At 41.6% G+C, this 17,728-nt stretch overlaps 1 protein-coding gene across 3 annotated transcripts in view; it reads right to left on the bottom strand.

Moving 5' to 3' along the window:
• The window catches only part of ANKRD11 (ankyrin repeat domain containing 11), a 192,683-nt gene that overhangs the window by 51,890 nt on the left and 123,065 nt on the right, over window positions 1-17,728 (bottom strand). For all 3 annotated transcript variants that reach the window (XM_081868368.1, XM_081868370.1, XM_081868369.1), the window contains exons 3-4: window positions 15,238-15,382; window positions 5,049-5,187 (exon numbers count right to left, since the gene is read on the bottom strand). In XM_081868368.1, the coding sequence (XP_081724494.1) occupies window positions 5,049-5,187; window positions 15,238-15,324 (226 nt within the window). In that variant the 5' untranslated portion in view covers window positions 15,325-15,382. The remainder of the gene's footprint in view (window positions 1-5,048; window positions 5,188-15,237; window positions 15,383-17,728) is intronic.

Genomic DNA, 17,728 nt, shown 5'->3' with positions numbered 1-17,728 from the left:
GACCTGCAAGGTACCTTCCAACTCTATGATTCTATAAACCTGACTATTTGAATGGGTTCAAGAAGTATGATATTTGTCCTACAAGTAATAAAAAATGATAGTGTAACATGAGCTTGAACACTGTGTGCAGGCCATCTTCTACATGTCACACTAAGTGGGGGAAATGCTTTTGTTTAGCATGCTGAGAATGTGCTTCTAAATCATCACACTGAGATGTAAATAACGCAGCTCAATAATAAAGCTGCTTATTTCTCCTCAACACATCAGCCTTCCTGTGTGTCCTACATGTTTTCAGCTCAAGCTGAGGAGTGGGAGTGACTTCAAAAACATTTCCAGTGAACAGATGCCTGCTAACTGCATCTTACCACTAGGAGTGGAGGAAAGAGCTCTGGAGGCTGCTGTAGTTTATCACATGAGTGGACACGGGAGTAAGATAAACAAGAAAGAAGGAACCATGTGTAATCTGTCACATCAGGGAAACAATGGACAGAACACATAGCCCACTTTTGGACCATAAGTGCAGCCATGCATTATTCATACACCAGAAGCAACAGCCATATAGAGTTGCTCCAAGAGCAATCTCCACCCAGAGTTCTTCTAATCCTTAAGTATTCCCTCCTTTTTCAAATGACATCAGTGCCAATTCTCTCTTTGTAAACAAATCAAGTGCTGAATTCACTTTGGGTTTTTTATTAGTACAGTGGTACCTCAGGTTAAGAACTTAATTCATTCTGGAGGTCCGTTCTTAACCTGAAGCACCACTTTAGCTAATGGGGCCTCCCGCTGCGGGTTTTCTGTTCTCATCCTGAAGCAAAGTTCTTAATCTGAGGTACTATTTCTGGGTTAGCGGAGTCTGTAACCTGAAGCATCTGTAACACGAGGTACCACTGTATTTATTAAAGATTTTTTGTGTAACAATCAAATAATCAACAACAAGAAGAAGAAGGAGGAGGAGGATTGTCATCCCAGGATTAGCAGCCATGGAGACAATGGCTTAATCAACTCAGATGGCAAACTTCACTCTCATGTGTCCATTTATTTCACAAGTTTGATTTGTCATGATTTGTTCTTGAAGTTATGGAATCTAAGGACTTGGGCTTTACTGATTTAGTATAAGTTGCGGGGCGGGGGTGAAGGAGAAGTTGTAGCATTCGTTCCCTTCTCTAATGTGGGCTGGGGCAATTTTTTAAAAAAATGAGACCTAGTTTTGTCTGCATCCTTAAGGGGTCCACAAGTCTGCTTGCTGTATTGAGTGTTCCATCAGCCCATGTTTGTGATCAAATAACTCCAGTCTTCCTGTCCAGCTTCGAAAGGTCTGAAATATTCCCTGCAGTTGCACTGTACAAAGAAGCACAGTGCAACAGTGGGGGAAACCCAAGACCCCACTCCAGTTCTAAGTTGGATAGAACAGCTCAGTATTTTGGGTGTCAACACTAAGAGGACCCTGGCAGCCAGGAACAAAAACTATCTCCTGCTCTCTCTCCCTCCCATAATTGCACATTTGGAGCTAGAGCAGGGAACAGGGAATAGTGAACATTGCAGCAGTTACATTGGGCTGTAGAAGCCTGATGCAACTACAGGTATGATCACTATCTCCCTTCTCAGGTCCAGACATGAAGATAGGTGTTGTTTCTGACCTCATAAGGTCAGAGACCAGAGGAGGGGCACAGCGTCCTGGCAAGCATAATTTTTGGCTTGGCTACCTAGACACGGCATAAATTGTAGATCACTGCTCACTTGCCTTAACACACACAACCCTGCAAGCTTACACAGCAAAAATCTCATAAAAATGAGAGGGCCCACAAGCAGCTTAACACAATACAGTGGTACCTAGCAAGACGAATGCCTCGAAAGACGAAAAACTCGCAAAACGAAAGAGTTTTTCATTTTTTGAGTTGCTTCGCAAGACGGATTTCCCTATGGGCTTGCTTCGCAAGATGGAAACGTCTTGCAAGTTTGTTTCCTTTGTCTTGCAAGTTTGTTTCCTTTTTCTTAAAACCGTGCATTCACTTCGAGGAGCAACTCATAGCACGTGGTGTGGTAGCCTTTTTTGAGGTGTTTGAAGACTTTGGTGATTTTTGAAGCTTTTCCAAAGTCCGTGCTTCGCAAGACGAAAAAATCGCAAGACGAAAAAACTCGCGGAATGAATTAATTTCGTCTTGCGAGGCACCACTGTATTGGCATAAGGCCCCTACACTGCACTGATAGGGAAAGCAGGATGGGGTTGATGCTCTTCCTCCTACTAACCATGACATTTGGGAAACTTGTCACCCTGAAGGTGGCGACCTTATATTCTGAGGACTGACATGCCCAACATAGTGGCTTACAGCTAAAGGCACCTCTAATTCCCAGTATACCTGCTGTTATACTAAGGGCTCCACCAATTTCTACTGTGATTTTTAGGGACAGAGAAAATCTAGCATCAAGTGAGACTTCCTAATTCCCACTTTATATATATTTAGAAGCAAATTTTACACTTGGGGGAAAAAGAAGTCATTGGAGACATTGAATAACAGAGGCAGCATTTTCACAAACAAGGATGCACTATGGTAGCTTTCACCAAGCTGGTACACTCCAAATGTTTTGGACTACAACTCCCACCCATCCAAACCTTCCAGAAGGCACCAGCTTGGGGAAGACTGCATCATAGGAATGATTAGTCATCTGTGAGACACATCTAGCCATGTTGATAACTGCACTCAGCATAATGGGGCCAACTGTGGCTTCTTAGTGCAGGCAACAGTAAAAATACATCTGACAACAGCCTTCCTGTGTTGCCCACTATTTATGCAGCACACTCATCGTAAGAAGCAAAAGGTGACAGATGTACTTTACTGCTGCGCTGTTTTGGTAACAAAACACAAATTCATTGAGATGGGAGATGGGGGGAAGAGAGAGAAGTGCAACTTAATTCCTCCACCCCCAAAAAAAATAATCCCTGAAAGTTATAAATTGGCAGCTATCAGAAATATTGCTTTGCCCCAATACCAGAAACCAAGCAAAAAACAGAAAAAAATGGACATTAACATGGTATTAAGTTGGGGGTAGGGTTTGCTGGAACTCTATTTGAACCAATATGTTTGGACTGACCAACAAATGGAGCTCTTCCTCATTCTTTTGGCAGGGGTATTGAATGCCAACCTCATTGCCCTAAGCTCAGCCTAGAGGAAGACTGCAGAACATGCACTCAAATTATTGTGCAAGAAGATGGAAGATCTTAGCATTATTTTCCACAATATTACAATTTGACTGGCATGAGTTACTCCGGAGGATGTTGGGTACATAAAACTGAAGGTGGCTTCCCAGATCCAGTTGCCAGATACGTCCATGGGTCAAGAAAGTGAATGTGTGCAGCTAAGGGGGTGAAGGATTATGCGAGCTGTAGTCCAAAACATCTGGAGGACAGCAGACTGGAGAAAGCTAGCATAGACCAAAACAAGAAGAAAGCACTGTAAATTGCCCCATTCCTCTGGCAAGAACAAGCACACCTTAGTGTATTTCAACAATGCCAGAAGCAAAGACGTTCAAGTGTATGATAACTACAAATGTATCAAAACACATAATACTGGCACCACTCCCTCCTCCTGTAAACTGCCAGCCACTGCCTACAAAACAAACAATCACCACCTTTTCAACTGTATCCAATGTTCAATTACCACCATATTGATATCCCTGGCACAGATTAGGTACTTGCATATGGTGTGCAAATGTTAAGCAAATGGCTTCTTCTTGGTAGTGGGAGTCCATTGGTAAACTATAAATTTAGGTTCCTCTTTCCAACAAGACCCTCCTTACAATATATACCAACATAACTTTAAACTTTAAACAGTAAGACGTGGCACAGAGAGAAGAAAGTGTAAACTGATGTTGTGAATTCAGAATTTTGCATAGCAAGGGCTCAAAAGTGTAGTAAATCCAACTACTATGAAACATTAAACTTCCTAAAGCATACTATTTAGGACAGTCGGTGTGTCTGTCCAGGCCACAAACAATGTAAGTTGAACAGAGTGAACAGAGATGTAGCTTGTTGAGGAGAAAGAAAGACGCCTTGTGCAATATGTCAAAAGCACATGCTAGCATGTCATTCAGCACAGCTTTCTTAATAAATTACCATATTTTTCGCTCTATAAGACGCACCAGACCATAAGACGCACCTAGTTTTGGGAGGAGGAAAACAAGAAAAAAAATATTCTGAATCCCAGAAGCCAGAAAAGCAAGAGGGATCGCTGCACAGTGAAAGTAGCAATACCTCTTGCTGTTCTGGCTTCTGGGATAGCTGCACAGCCTGCATTCGCTCCATAAGACGCACACACATTTCCCCTTACTTTTTAGGAGGGAAAAAGTGAGTCTTATAGAGCAAAAAATATGGTAATTAAAAAAGTAATTGGAACCCTTGAAGTCAAAAGCTTCTATCTATCCAGTGAGGCTGACATTATTTTCTTTGTAAAATTTATATGCTGTCCTTCAATATAATCTCAGGATAACTCATACAATAAAAACTGCGTAACTGAATTTTAAAAATCAATAAGCACAGAACATCAGATAAAAACTAAGCAACAAAATAAACACATTTTAGCAGTTAAAGTCTGGGAAACTAAGGAAATAGTTGCCTAGCGCCAAAAGAAAGCAAAATAGGTGCCAAACAAGCCACTTGCAGCAATAATTCCAGAAATAGGGTGTCACCACCAAGAAGCTCCTCTCCCCAGTTGCTCCCCACCTCAGTTACAATGGAGGCACCCAGAGGACTGACATTCCTTCAGAGCGGCATTCTCCAACCTAATGCCTCCCAGATATTTGGACTAGAGTTCCCATCAGCCCCAGCTAGCATGAATATCCTGGCAGGAGGCTATGACAGTTGTAGGCGAAAACATCTGGAGGACACAAGATTGAGGAAGGCTGCTTAAGACCTTGGCATTCCTCCTACACCATTCCACACAGGAGGCCACATTTTGCAAATACGAAGTTATTTCAAGTGCTTATACCCTGCTCATTAGCCTAAGAGGCTCTCAGAAAGGCTTATAAAAATCAGCTATAAAACAGTCCCTTACCTGTATCCGAATCTTTTTGATCTCCATTTGTTCCAACAGTGAAAGGCAGCTTCCGTTTTGTAGCTCTCTCTTTCACCTCCTTGCCGCCATCACTCCGGTCCAATTTTGGAGTCTTGGTTAGAGAAACTTTATCTTTATCCTAGAAGGGAAAATAAGAGATCTTCATAAGAATCTAATATTTGCAATCAGCAAGGCTGTTTTTGCTAAGCAAATTTATAGTGCCAGAGGATATTCAACAGACCTTACCAAACCTGTTTGTCCATAGAGAAACACACATTCGCACATTCCCAGAAGCCAAAATGGCAGCTGCAGGACTTTCCACCACCAATGGATTGACCAGACTATTGATTTAAAGAGTACCCCTGCAACATTTTAGCCTTGTAGAATGGTCCTAAAATACCTGATTAGGTAGCAAGTGTGCTACATCCAATATACATGTAATGGATGGGGAGTGGGAATTAGCTTGGCTGTACTCATCCTGGCAGCAATAGGAATCACTGCGATTCTGAACATGAGTGGTGCAGGCACCACTGAATATTGTCTGTGCCATTGCCTACAGTGGGCAACACTATTTACCATATTTTTCGCCCTATAGGACGCACTTTCCCCCCTCCAAAAATGAAGGGGAAATGTGTGTGCGTCCTATGGGCCGAATGCAGGCTTTCGCTGAAGCCTGGAGAGCGAGAGGGGTCGGTGTGCACCGACCGCTCTCCCTCTCCAGGCTTCAGGAAGCTATCCGCAAGCCGTGGGAGCCCGCGGGAGTTCCCCCCGGGCTCCCCCGGCTTGCGCAGCGCTGCCTCTTATCCCAAAGTCCCGGCGCGCTGAGCAGTCGCACCGGGGCTTCGGGTAGCTCTGCGCAAGCCGCGGGATGGCTCCCCCGGCTTGCACAGCGCTGCCTCTTATCCCGAAGCCCCGGCGCGCTGAGCGGTTGCACCGGGGCTTCGGGTAGCTCTGCGTAAGCCGCGGGAGGGCTCCCCCGGCTTGCGGAGAGCGGCCTGTTCTCGGGGCTGGGGTTGGGGGAAGCTCGGGCTTCCCCAGCCCCAGCCTCGCGCCTTGGGGGGGGGAAATAATTTTTTTTCTTTATTTCCCCCCCAAAAAACTAGGTGCTCCTTATGGGCCGGTGCGCCCTATGGGGCAAAAAATATGGTACATCCCCTCCATTGCTTAGGGTTGTTGTTTTAATAAAATAAAAATATTTACTGGCTCTTTTCTTCTCCTGAAAACTTATTTGGCGTTTATAGGGAGGAAATACATCCTATGATTTAAAAAGTGAAATTCCTTCTTCCAAAATGGCAGAGATTTTCCCTGTGGCACATAACATTGTGAGCTCAAACTATTAGAATATTCTGGCAGCTGATCAGCCTGCTGCAAAGCTTCCCAGCCATTTATAGGATCACCCTTCCTACCAGAAAAAAATGTACTTAAAGCATATGTTCTGTCTACATCAGCTTGTAATCTTGTCCCCGCTGTGTGCAGGAAGGGATGGGGGAAGAAGGGGGGGGGAGAAGGATGGTCAGTTCTCCCACCAGAAGGAAAAGATGGCAACAATCTCCTATGAACATCCCACTTCAGTGAGCGTTTCACTCTTCACTGTCACTGTGGAATCCCATTAAATAACAATGGCAACTCTCAAACCTGTTTCTGGCTTTACATCTGGGTGGGGAGGCAGCTTTTTAAAAATCCCCATAAAGGGAGTATACATTTTCTAAAATCCAAATCTGTTAGAAGCATCTATTATAATCTTAAGCAGCTAGATGACTGAGGCTTGAAGCCTTTTATGGAAAACCTCTCACACATACACACATATTCTTCCTCTGAGACTTCGGAAGCTCTTGGTACCACAGACCCCTCTCCCTCAGAATGAAATGCTTCAAAATAACCTGCTAAATGACCTACTGCACCATGTACCATTGCATGTCTTATAAACTCAGAAGTTTTAAGGATGCCACGAACAAGAGGTTACGGACCAATGATTCAAATAGCTATCAAGGACCTATCAAGGCCTTATATCTGTTTATTTAAAAGGAGTCTTTTGTCAAAGTTGCATTCCATATGATGGCTACCCTCATTTCTGATGCATATGCAAACACAATTTGATGGGCCAGAGCACTTGTAAGAAACCTACATATGAAAGTGGTTAGATCTCCAAAAGAAGACTTTGCCAGGAGCTTCACATTCATATCAACCCAGCTCAGTTATTGTTCTTGAATTTGCATTTGGAAGCTTAAAATATAAATTATTTTATTAAGCTTGGCATGTGCTTGAGTACTTTCGCTTTTTAAATCAGTGAGAGTTCTCTGCAATGCTGCTCTTGTAGCAGTCAGACTAGAACTGAGTAGGAAGTCACTTGTTCTAGCACTAGAGGCAAAATGTCTATCATTCAGGAGAGGAGATATGAGTGCCAGCACCAAAGCTTCAACTCTAGGATGTTTCTGGGATGTGTTTTGCACAGGCCATGGGCCCATTTGTTTACCTGCACAAACATCACCAAAAACTTGTGTATGTGTGTCTGGGACTCTGTTTTACTTCAAGAATGTACCAGACCAAAGGGAATGCACTTTAATTTTGCTTTTAAGTAAACATGGGTAATGGTATCAACAATTTATTCAATCTACTGGGATTGGGGGGAGAGACACAACACAACAATGCTGACTGCATCACTCATAAGATTGTGGCAGGTGACTCGAAGTCATAAGACCAATGAATACACATTACTCCTTCCTCTTTCTTGGTTATACTCTGGCATGGGCCCTGGATGGGGATTTTAAAAAATATGTTTTCCTCCACTGGTCTGTTCTATTTACTCCCCACTTCCTTAGAGTCACCAGCAACAAAAAGTACATTTCAGTCATAAAGTATTTCCAAATGGGTTCCAAACTAATAAATCAGGAATCCTATGCAGTATGATCAGCTTCAGTTTCATACAAGAACTCTTAAACTGCTTTCATGTAACAAGAGTCCAACTCTGCTTTTGTGGGCAGTCAAGAATTAAGCGACATTCAGAAAGGGGGACATGCTATTAATATTTGTAAGTAAAAAAGAGAAGTGCCCTTATTAAAAGAAATTCTCTCATTGTTGAAATTTTAGGGTGTCAGAACAAATTTGCAAGAGCCAAAATAAAAACTATAATTTCTCTTTATGAACATTCTTTTTAAAAAGCATTCTCTAGCCTGTGAACCATTCGTAGGAGAGATGGAAGATACTATCTTCAAGGTTCTGACTGGAGTAGTGATGTACATCAGTGTACTGCACATATTTTCATATTTGTAGTTTATTCTGCCTCTAAGTTTTCAATTCATTTAGGGCAGAAAGGAACAAGATTGGTTGCAAACTGTAGAATTGAATAGCCAAGGGAAAAGGGTACAGAACTATGTAGGGCACTGAAGCCCTGCCTAATCCATGTACACAGTTCTCAGCTCCTACCCACCTTTCTAATCTCTCAGCAACAAATGGGCCAGAAACTTGACTGGCAAACTCCACAGTGAGACTCCAGTCTACACACACACACACACACACACACACACACACACAATTTGCCTTTTTCTGATCAAGAAAAGCCTTAGGATGTTAATATGGGCAACTTCTTTCTTCAGTCCTGCTGAAAAATAGTGTGGTAACAATGAACAATGCAGTTAATCTTTCCCACTACCAAACTCATGGGTGTTTTTGTCTCCCCGGCCCATCCTGACACTGGAAACTAACAACATTGTAAAAGTATTTTCCCACAGTGCAGGTTCTTGAAGAACAACCTTGAGTTAATTGAATCAATCACCTTTCCCCCCCCCCCCCCCAAAATGTACCAGTACCTCTTCAAATACACTTAGAAATCCCATTTCAATCACAGGGAATAATAATATCATCTTCATAGTACATGTAGTCCTGGGAACATAAGTTGCTACAACTCTTACTTCTAGAACATGGAGAATGCAAAGCGCTTACTGAAGTACATAAGCATGTGTGCGCATTCCGTGATGAAAGGCAGAGTCCCAGTTAAACCATTAAAACTGGGATTTCTTAAACAATAAACACTTATGTAGAAAAATTGATGCAGAGAATCTCAGAACAGCAGTAACAAGGGGTCAATTGTGCTTGTGTATACATGCCAAAAATTATAATTCCTGCATTGTTTGCTATTTAAGAATAAATTTCAGTGGGTGAAAATTCCTGGTGCTCTCTGTCTCTCATGAAGAGAACCCTAAAAGATCCCTTCTGAAATCAAAATTGGATTTGTTATCCTGCTTTCATTTTTTGCTCATAGTTTTAAGAAGCAGTTATAAACTTGCCAAAGCAACTTTAATAATGCTTACTTCAAAAAGATGTCATGGCAAGTACCATATTTTTCCATGTGTGAGACTAGTTTTTTTTATTTTACCCAAAAAAATTTTTTTTAATTGGGGCTCGTCTTGAACACGGGTAGTGCTAAGAGGTGTTTTCTTAATTTGGAGTCCCCCAAAATAGGGGAGTGTCTTATACATTGGGGCGTCTTATACATGGAAAAATACAGTAAATCCATATGCTAGGAAACTTAAGATTCATTGCATGTGACCTTATGTCTGCCCCCTTCATATACTTTATTGAAACTTTTCATCATGCAATACAATAAAACAAACTAATGTGACAGGTAAAAGAAAGTCACTGATACCACATGGGCATTCAAGAGTAGTGCTAGGTCAAGAAGCACCCAAGCTGTGAACCTGCATCTTCAAGGAGGGAGTATGATTTCATTCAAGGCTGGTTGTACACCTATCCATAGACCTACTGTTCCCCCAGATATTAGTCATATCTTGCACAGAGTACATTTGTTCACTTCTATCCAGTACTTTATTGTCCCCAGACATTAGTTTCCTTCTATATGCTTTGAGCCATATCAGATGTGCTACTCCATGTCTGACCCACTAGTGAGCAGCTACACAAGTCACAGCACTTTCACTTAGAAATGCCCTCACCCCCACGCCACCCAAAAGGCACACCTAGCCTCATACACTGTCAATACTGTGTTGCCAAGTGAAAAACGGCCTTTGATGATGGTGGCACCTGCTGACTGAGTTTTGTTATTTGTGTTGTTGCTAATGCAGAAATTTTGCTGGCTGCTGCTACTGCAATACCATGTTTTTGTTACTGTTCTATTTATATTTCAAACATAATGTTCACCACTTTGAGGGGGTTTTGCAAAGGAAAGGTAGGGTGCACATTTTCAAAATAAAATAGAAGGGTGCTTGTACTTAATTATGAAGTGTAAAACACAGGCTGCAAGAGGCAAATTGTGTGGACAAGGGTGAGTGAGGAACTACTTGCCTAAGTCTCAACCAACAAGACAAACTAGTTCACATGATTACTGAACAAGATAGACTAAGGGCAACCAATATGGTGTTCATGGAAAACAACTCCCACCATTTCTGACCACAGGCCATGCAGGCTGGGATGATGGAAGCTGAAGCCCAACAACATCTGGAGAGCATTATGTTGGCTATCCCTGGGACAGACTTCTACAGTGATTGGCCCCAAGTCCCCTTACGTACCCTGTAAGCCACTCAAAAGAAGATTCCTGTGCAACTCCCCACAAACAATGCACAACATATGGAATTTTGCTATTACAAGAAGTGATGGTAGCTGAATGTTCAAAAGGCTATAAAAGAGGATTAAACAGATTCAAGGAGGACAGGTATATTAAGCAGTTATTGGTCATGGTGGCTATATGGCAACTCTATGTTCAGACAAGGATGCTACTGTAAACCAGTGACTAGAGAGCAAATTTGAGAAAATGCTATTGCCTCCATGTCCAACTTGTTGCTTCCTGTGGGCATCTGGTTGGCCACTGTGGGAAGCAGGATGATGGACAAGATAGAATGTAACAGTGTACCAGACCATGAATCTAACAGAAAAGTCCATACCTAAGAATGAAGTGCATGTATTATGAATTCCATAATGCTGAGCATTGGGAAAGACTGGTGACTTCATACCCTGTTTGTGTACTTTCCAGAGCCAGTGTGGTACAGTGGTTAGAATGGCAGATGAAGACCAGGAAGACCTGAATTCAAATCCCCACTCAGCCATGAAACTCTCTGGGTGACCTTGGGACAGTCATGACAACCTCATAGGGTTGTTTTTATAACAGGAATCAAGTAAACCACTTTGTGTTCCTTGAAATTATTATTATTCAGACAGAGGGCCTTCTCAGTAGTGGCGCCCACCCTGTGGAATGCCCTCCCATCAGATGTCAAGGAAATAAGCAGCTATCCTATTTTTAAAAGACATCTGAAGGCAGCCCTGTTTAGGGAAGCTTTTAATATTTAATGCTGTATTGTTTTCAGCACTTGATTGGGAGCCGCCCAGAGTGGCTGGGGAAACTCAGCCAGATGGGCGGGGTATAAATATTTATTATTATTATTATTATTATTATTATTATTATTATTATTATTATTGGCAAGGCAGGGTAAAAATGGATTGGAACCAATTCATTTGGTTGGCTACTATGGGAAAGTGGATGAAGGACTAGATCGATCTTTGGTCTAATCCAGCTGGTCAAGACAGCGGCATCACAAGTTTTATCCTAAAAGTTGAATTACTATTACATGCCTGCTTGTGGGCAACACAATTCTGATTCTCTTTGCACTTCATCCAGGATGCTAGTTTCACTTTGAAGCTTAAAAATCAATGAACTTTCCAGTATGTTTTGAAAGCTTTGCATAACAGGCTGATGGAAATCCCCAATCCCAGCTGTGCTGCAACAAGGCAAGTTCCACAGTAACATTTTGGACTATAACTACTCAGAGAAATGTACAGCAAAGCTAAAAAGGTAATGCATTGTACCCCACCTCTCCTGAAGACAAAATTGTAAGCCAAAACAATTCCCAGCAGCATTTGCACCTCCTTTTTAACAACACTCTGAAGTGGAAACATCCTTTAGAATGTAATGTTTCTTCTGTGGCTGGAATAAGTACATCAGATTATAGGCTCATGACGACGGTTAACACATGCTCTACAGATGTGTATTCATCAGCTTCACTGTGCTGAGTGTGTGCAGGGAATAGCTCTCACATGCAGCCCCAAACTCTAAAGGCTGATTCATATATCCTTGCAACACTGTGGTTGGGACTACATGAGACTGTAAATATATGAGTTGAGCTTCCATACAGGATAGCCAGATTATGTCAACATTTATATTCTGCAAATTCTTGGTGCCCAAAGATTGCATAGCAACCATACAATCGAGCTGTCCTACCTGAGAAGCGAGCATAGCTCGAAGACCCCCACTACCTGTGCCTTTGCCATGCTCCTCATCCATGGCATCTTCCTCTCTAATGAACCTTACAACTACAAACTCCTCAGCGAATTGACCTTTTCAACGACACTCTATAAAGTGTCATGTACATTAAAGTTGCAATTCACACAATTAAATGAAAATAATAATGATATTTAAGTCAGCTTTCCCCCAAACCAACACTGCACTGCAGCAATGAAGTTCTCAGATGCCTTCAATAATAGAGCAGGAAACTACTGTTTAAGGTTGGAACCCTCTTCCCTGCCCTTTGACTCAATAAAACTAAGAAAATGTCAGGGTCTGAGATAATTTGCCTAACTGAGGCAAAGTGGAAAAGTAACAGCAGAATGAAGAGAAGCTGAGAAGGAAAAAACCAGTCACTCCATTGACTCAACTTGGTTGCATTTAACCATTAAGCCAAATTCTGTGAAATTGCAATGAGATCTCACATAATGCCAGCACTAATTTGCTGCAAAGGCTGACGTTTCCAATTCCAGATATGTGTGTGATTGCTGCAGAATGTCATAAGAACAAGTGAATTTAGGAGGAACCTAGAATGGTACTTCAGTCATGAATAAATGTGATCTGAACTTCTTAATCCATTTCTATCAGAGCTGGTATCCCACAATGCAGGTAGGTTCCAAAAATTCTTCACTCTGCAAGGACAACACACACACTTTTACTTCCAACACCACAGCCCCTATCACTGCTTTCAGGCCCTTTGGCTCCACAAACGCAGTCTTGGAATAATATTCACAGCAGTAAATCTGAGACAGCTGAAGTCATGTAAGCAGAGAGGCCTTTAGGAAGTGTTGACAAACACAAGATAAATTAAAAGCTATGCTCCCACACAGCAATCCCTGGAAGCAAAGGTCTAATGGCCAACTCCCTTTCCCCTTAGTCATTGTTTCAGCTCAGAGCACTAAAGTTAAATAGAAAGCAATGATATGTTGGTGCAGTCTCCTTCAACCAATTAACTAAGCTCTAAAGCTCAGTCCCTTTGGAACCCTAGACTGAACACTTTACAGGTTGAGAAGTTCAGGGATAGGAATGCAGGGACACTCTATTCTATTATTCTTGCTAAACCTTGTCAAATCTGCGCTGTTGTATATGGTGGGAAAGTCATTTTAATCACATCCAGGTTATTTTATTACAAAACTAGTTATTGTTCCCAGTGCTCCTGAGCCTGAAAAGTCGCAAGTCAGGACTGCTTCATATGACACATTTTAGCTACATTGGTAAAGAGGAGCATCTTCAAATATTAATGTGTGCATACTGGCCCCTCCACAAACCCCAAATTCATGTAGGTAGGAAAATATGTCATGTATAATGTACCCTCACAGGTAATGGAATGCCTTTTGATTCATACTATCATATATAAACATCAGCTTCTAAACTATGAGTAGGAGCAACAAAACCTAGCCTGAAGTTAGAACAGGTTTTTCTTCTCAGCTTTTATTAATTTTAAATTTTGACATGTAGCTTTATCTTTTGAAAAAGACACGATAAATGAAATAGGGCAAAAAACCAAAGCAGAACAGAAACAAATCAAGTGTGCAGCATACTTTCTTAATGCAAAAGCCTTACACCACACGAAACTGGTATTTCCCTTTGCAACTTCCTGCACTCATAATTCCTGGGTTTCAGCTTTATTTTGCACAAAATGATTTAGGCCACACTGGCACTTTCTCCTTATGCCAATCAGTTAACACTAGGCAGCTGTGCCTCAACATTCAGGTCTCCTTTTGCTACCTTTCACAACCGTCTTGACAGATTCTAAGCTCTACTCTTAACTCTAAAAGACAGGGTGGATATTCATTTACTGAACACCATTTCAGACCAATGCAGTGATGAATTCACTACCAAACAAACAAATCAACAGACGCAAGCAGTAGGTGAGACAGAAAGAAAGAAAGCTTCTACCTAACTAAAACAATAGTTCGCAGCTAGTAGTAGGGTGAAGGAGGAAGTATCAGAGCGTACCTTTTCTACCTTAATTCTTGTTGCTTTCTCATTCTCAGCTATGCTATGGACCATGACAGAAGCTAGTTGTGGGGGAAGTTATCAACTTAATGTAGCATCACCTAGATCAGTGGGTCTCAAGCTTTTTCCCTCACACACCACTTGAAAATTGCTGAGGGTCTTGGTGGATCACTTAATCATTTGTCTGCCTGTTGTAGCAAATGTAATTCCATAGAATTCAAACTGTAATGCAATAAAATAAAAGATTTTCTTTGATTTTTTTTATTTCTATACAGCTTTATATTTTTAATAAAAATCTCAAAGCGGTTTACAGCATATTAAATCAATAAAACAATAGCCAGGCGATGTTCCTCCGGCTTCATGAGGAGCCTCTTTTGTAGGGCTGGGTGAGTCTGGGCCTCACCCCCTAGGCCAGGTGGAAAGGGCCTTGCAGGGAGCGGCCTTCACCCCTCACAGCTAGGCGATGCTCCTCCAGCCTTACGAGGAGCCTCTTTTGTAGGGCTGGGTGAGTCTGGGCTCTGCCCCCTAGGCCAGGTGGAAATGGCCTTGCAGGAAGCGGCCTTCACGCCTCACAGCCTTATTTAATAAAATAAGCAATTAAAATGTCATTAAAAATTAGCACAAATATTTAATAATATGGATATACTCATTGCTGTCTTCAACTACAAATCCATAGGCATGCCAGAGACTACTTAAACAAAGCTGATGGACCACTCATGGCCCATGGACTACTATTTTTTTTTGGGGGGGGGGACAGACAAATGGGACATAATCTAAAATAAATTAAGGAAAGGTATTCTGTTTGGTAGTTCACAGGAGGTAATCAGTACAGCATACACAGAAGTTTGAGAACACAGGCCTGTTGTGCTACCATCTCACTATAAAACAAAAACACTACGGGGGGGGGGGAGTATGAGGAAGACAAGTATACTAAAGGCACAGTACCTTTTTCCCAGTTTGTTTCTCCACCATGTCGTTGCTGAGAGAGAAATCTTCCAGTTGTGGTGTTTTAGAACACCCACCCTTGGGCATCGTTCTGCCTTCCTTACTTGGCCTTCATTTATGCTGCCATCGCTTCATCATCAACAGTCTGCAATGATAAAGAAAATACACAGATGTTCAAGCCACAGCTAACAAAAAGAGGGGGTGAGGCATAGTAATTGTTGTTTTAATGAACTGAAGTACTGTGCTGGCATTCCCAGAGTATTGCAAATTCCCAAAACAGGAGTTGAAAGAGAGTCAGGAACCAACATGGTCTTCCTTTGTACTGATAGAAGATAGACAACAGTCCCTCAAATACCAACTGTGAATACAGATGTACCCTGGAAGTTGAACGGAATTCTGAAAAGTTAAGAAACCAAGGCATGGCTTCCGATTGGTTCCTGATTGCGCAGGCACGCCAGAAACAATACCACACCGCATGTTTGGTTTCCAAAAAAAAAAGTTTGAAAACAGGAACACTCACTTCCGGTTTTCAGTCATTCGGGAACTGGAACGTTTGACTCCCAAGGTGTTCAGGAGCCGAGGTACAACTGTAATACTTTATGGTTCCTTTAGACATTATAGCTCTCAGGGACAGGTATTCGGTGCCCATAGAGTGACCAAAGTTATCCAAGAACTTTCTTTGTGTTGACACACATAAAGACTTCTGTGATACCTTGGTGTCCTATGCACATGGTTAAGGCAATTAAAACTTAATCTGCCTGATTCTCACATGACTATCACATAAAGCAATTTGTGAACTGCAATCTGCCTAAGAAATATGTTTCTTATGCAGAACCATTTCTAGATTGAAGCAAAGATGGTAAACCATAAAAGCAACTTCTAATATTCTCAGCAGAGTTAATATGCAGCCTTCGCTTTCGGGTCAGTATTGCCTTTGTATATAAGTCTGGGTGAGGCACAATTTAGAAGCACAGCAACAAAATCTGTTGCCTATGCTATGAGTTGCTTAGTTACAGGGTGGAAAAGACAACTGACACCTGCAATATACAATAAGAAGTGTGCATTGTAACAGAGATCTGAAACATGGTATACAGCCATCTTTATCATTCCCCTGGGGTAAATATCATATGAGCAGTCAATTAAGTGCTAGTGTAAAGTTCTTACTCTACTTTAGAGCTACCACACATCTGGATTTTCCTGGACGTTGCCGGAATTTCAAAGGTGGAATTTATGTCTGGGGGAATTTCCAAAAGGCAGCACTTTGTCCTGGATTTTATGCATGTCAATTGAAAAATTGCAGGTTCTTTTGGCGTTTTTGTAAAAAAAAAATAGCTCAACAACTTTGAGGTTTTCCTTTAAAAAACCAAACAATTTTGGGGGTTTCCTTAAAAAAGCTAAACAACTTTTGGGATGTCTTGGTTGTTACTTTTTGAAATGTGGCAACCCTACACTACTTGCCATGAAGCAGAAATGCTGAAATGGTCACTGGAAAAAGATAGACACTATTTAGCAACATAGCTACATAAACAGCAGGGTTTTATTTCCCTTTTAAATAAACAAATAAAGGAAATGGTCCAGGAACAGGGAAACTCCCCATTTCACTGTCAGTGAGGAACAGGTTTGGTAAAGGGGAGAGACAATGAAAACCAAAAAGTCTCCCCTCCCCAAATAGGAGTTTTAAAATCTGGGGAAACTGACAAAAACCTGAGGGAAATTGGATGGAAAGGAGTGGCTTTTGCAGCATCTGGCCCCAATATAAGAGGTCAAAAGCCTAAACAACTTTCTACTCAGCACCTTTCATCAGCAGTGGGTACATCATCGAGTCCTACATAAAGTCTTTCTTTTTCCCCCCAATCCACCCCAAGGCTTGGGTGGACCCTATACATCATACATCCAAAATGCTTCATGCTCCCGCTTTGGGCAGCAACATGAGAAATTCATCAAACCAAAACATCACCTTCATACATAATGTTAGCTTAAGTAGGATATCAAACACAGAAGAGAGCACACATGTAGCTGTACTGAGAAAAAAAGAAAAGAGAAAAGCACAACAATCCCAAACTGACCTGCTTAACTTAACAAACTCCAGAGAAAGAACACAGTGAGTTATGATCATGCTAAGCTTCCTCAAATACAAATATTCACTATAAAATATTCTATAGAACAGCAGCAGTAGTGATTTCACTTACAGTCTGAGTGAGCATCACATGACTTCAGCCAGACATCTAGTTTACTCTTATTTCAAGAGCTCTTGCCCAATTATGGCAACTCTTTTTTAAGAAGAAAAAATGCTATCATACAAAACTGAACCCTAAAAAACATTAACTTGATAAAATCCCTACACCCCTGTCCTCCCTAATGAAAGACAAATTAATAATTCCCTAGAATGGCTGGTGTTGGGTAGACAAGCAGGATGTAAACACTGAATCAAATAAGCAAACAAATCCAGTTACCAAAATTCAGCAAACGAAAAGTGTAATGATGACTTCAG

The sequence above is a fragment of the Podarcis erhardii genome (assembly GCF_964252035.2).
Source record: "Podarcis erhardii genome assembly, chromosome: 7".
NCBI lineage: Eukaryota > Metazoa > Chordata > Lepidosauria > Squamata > Lacertidae > Podarcis > Podarcis erhardii.
This window is presented reverse-complemented; position numbering and strand designations above follow the sequence as displayed.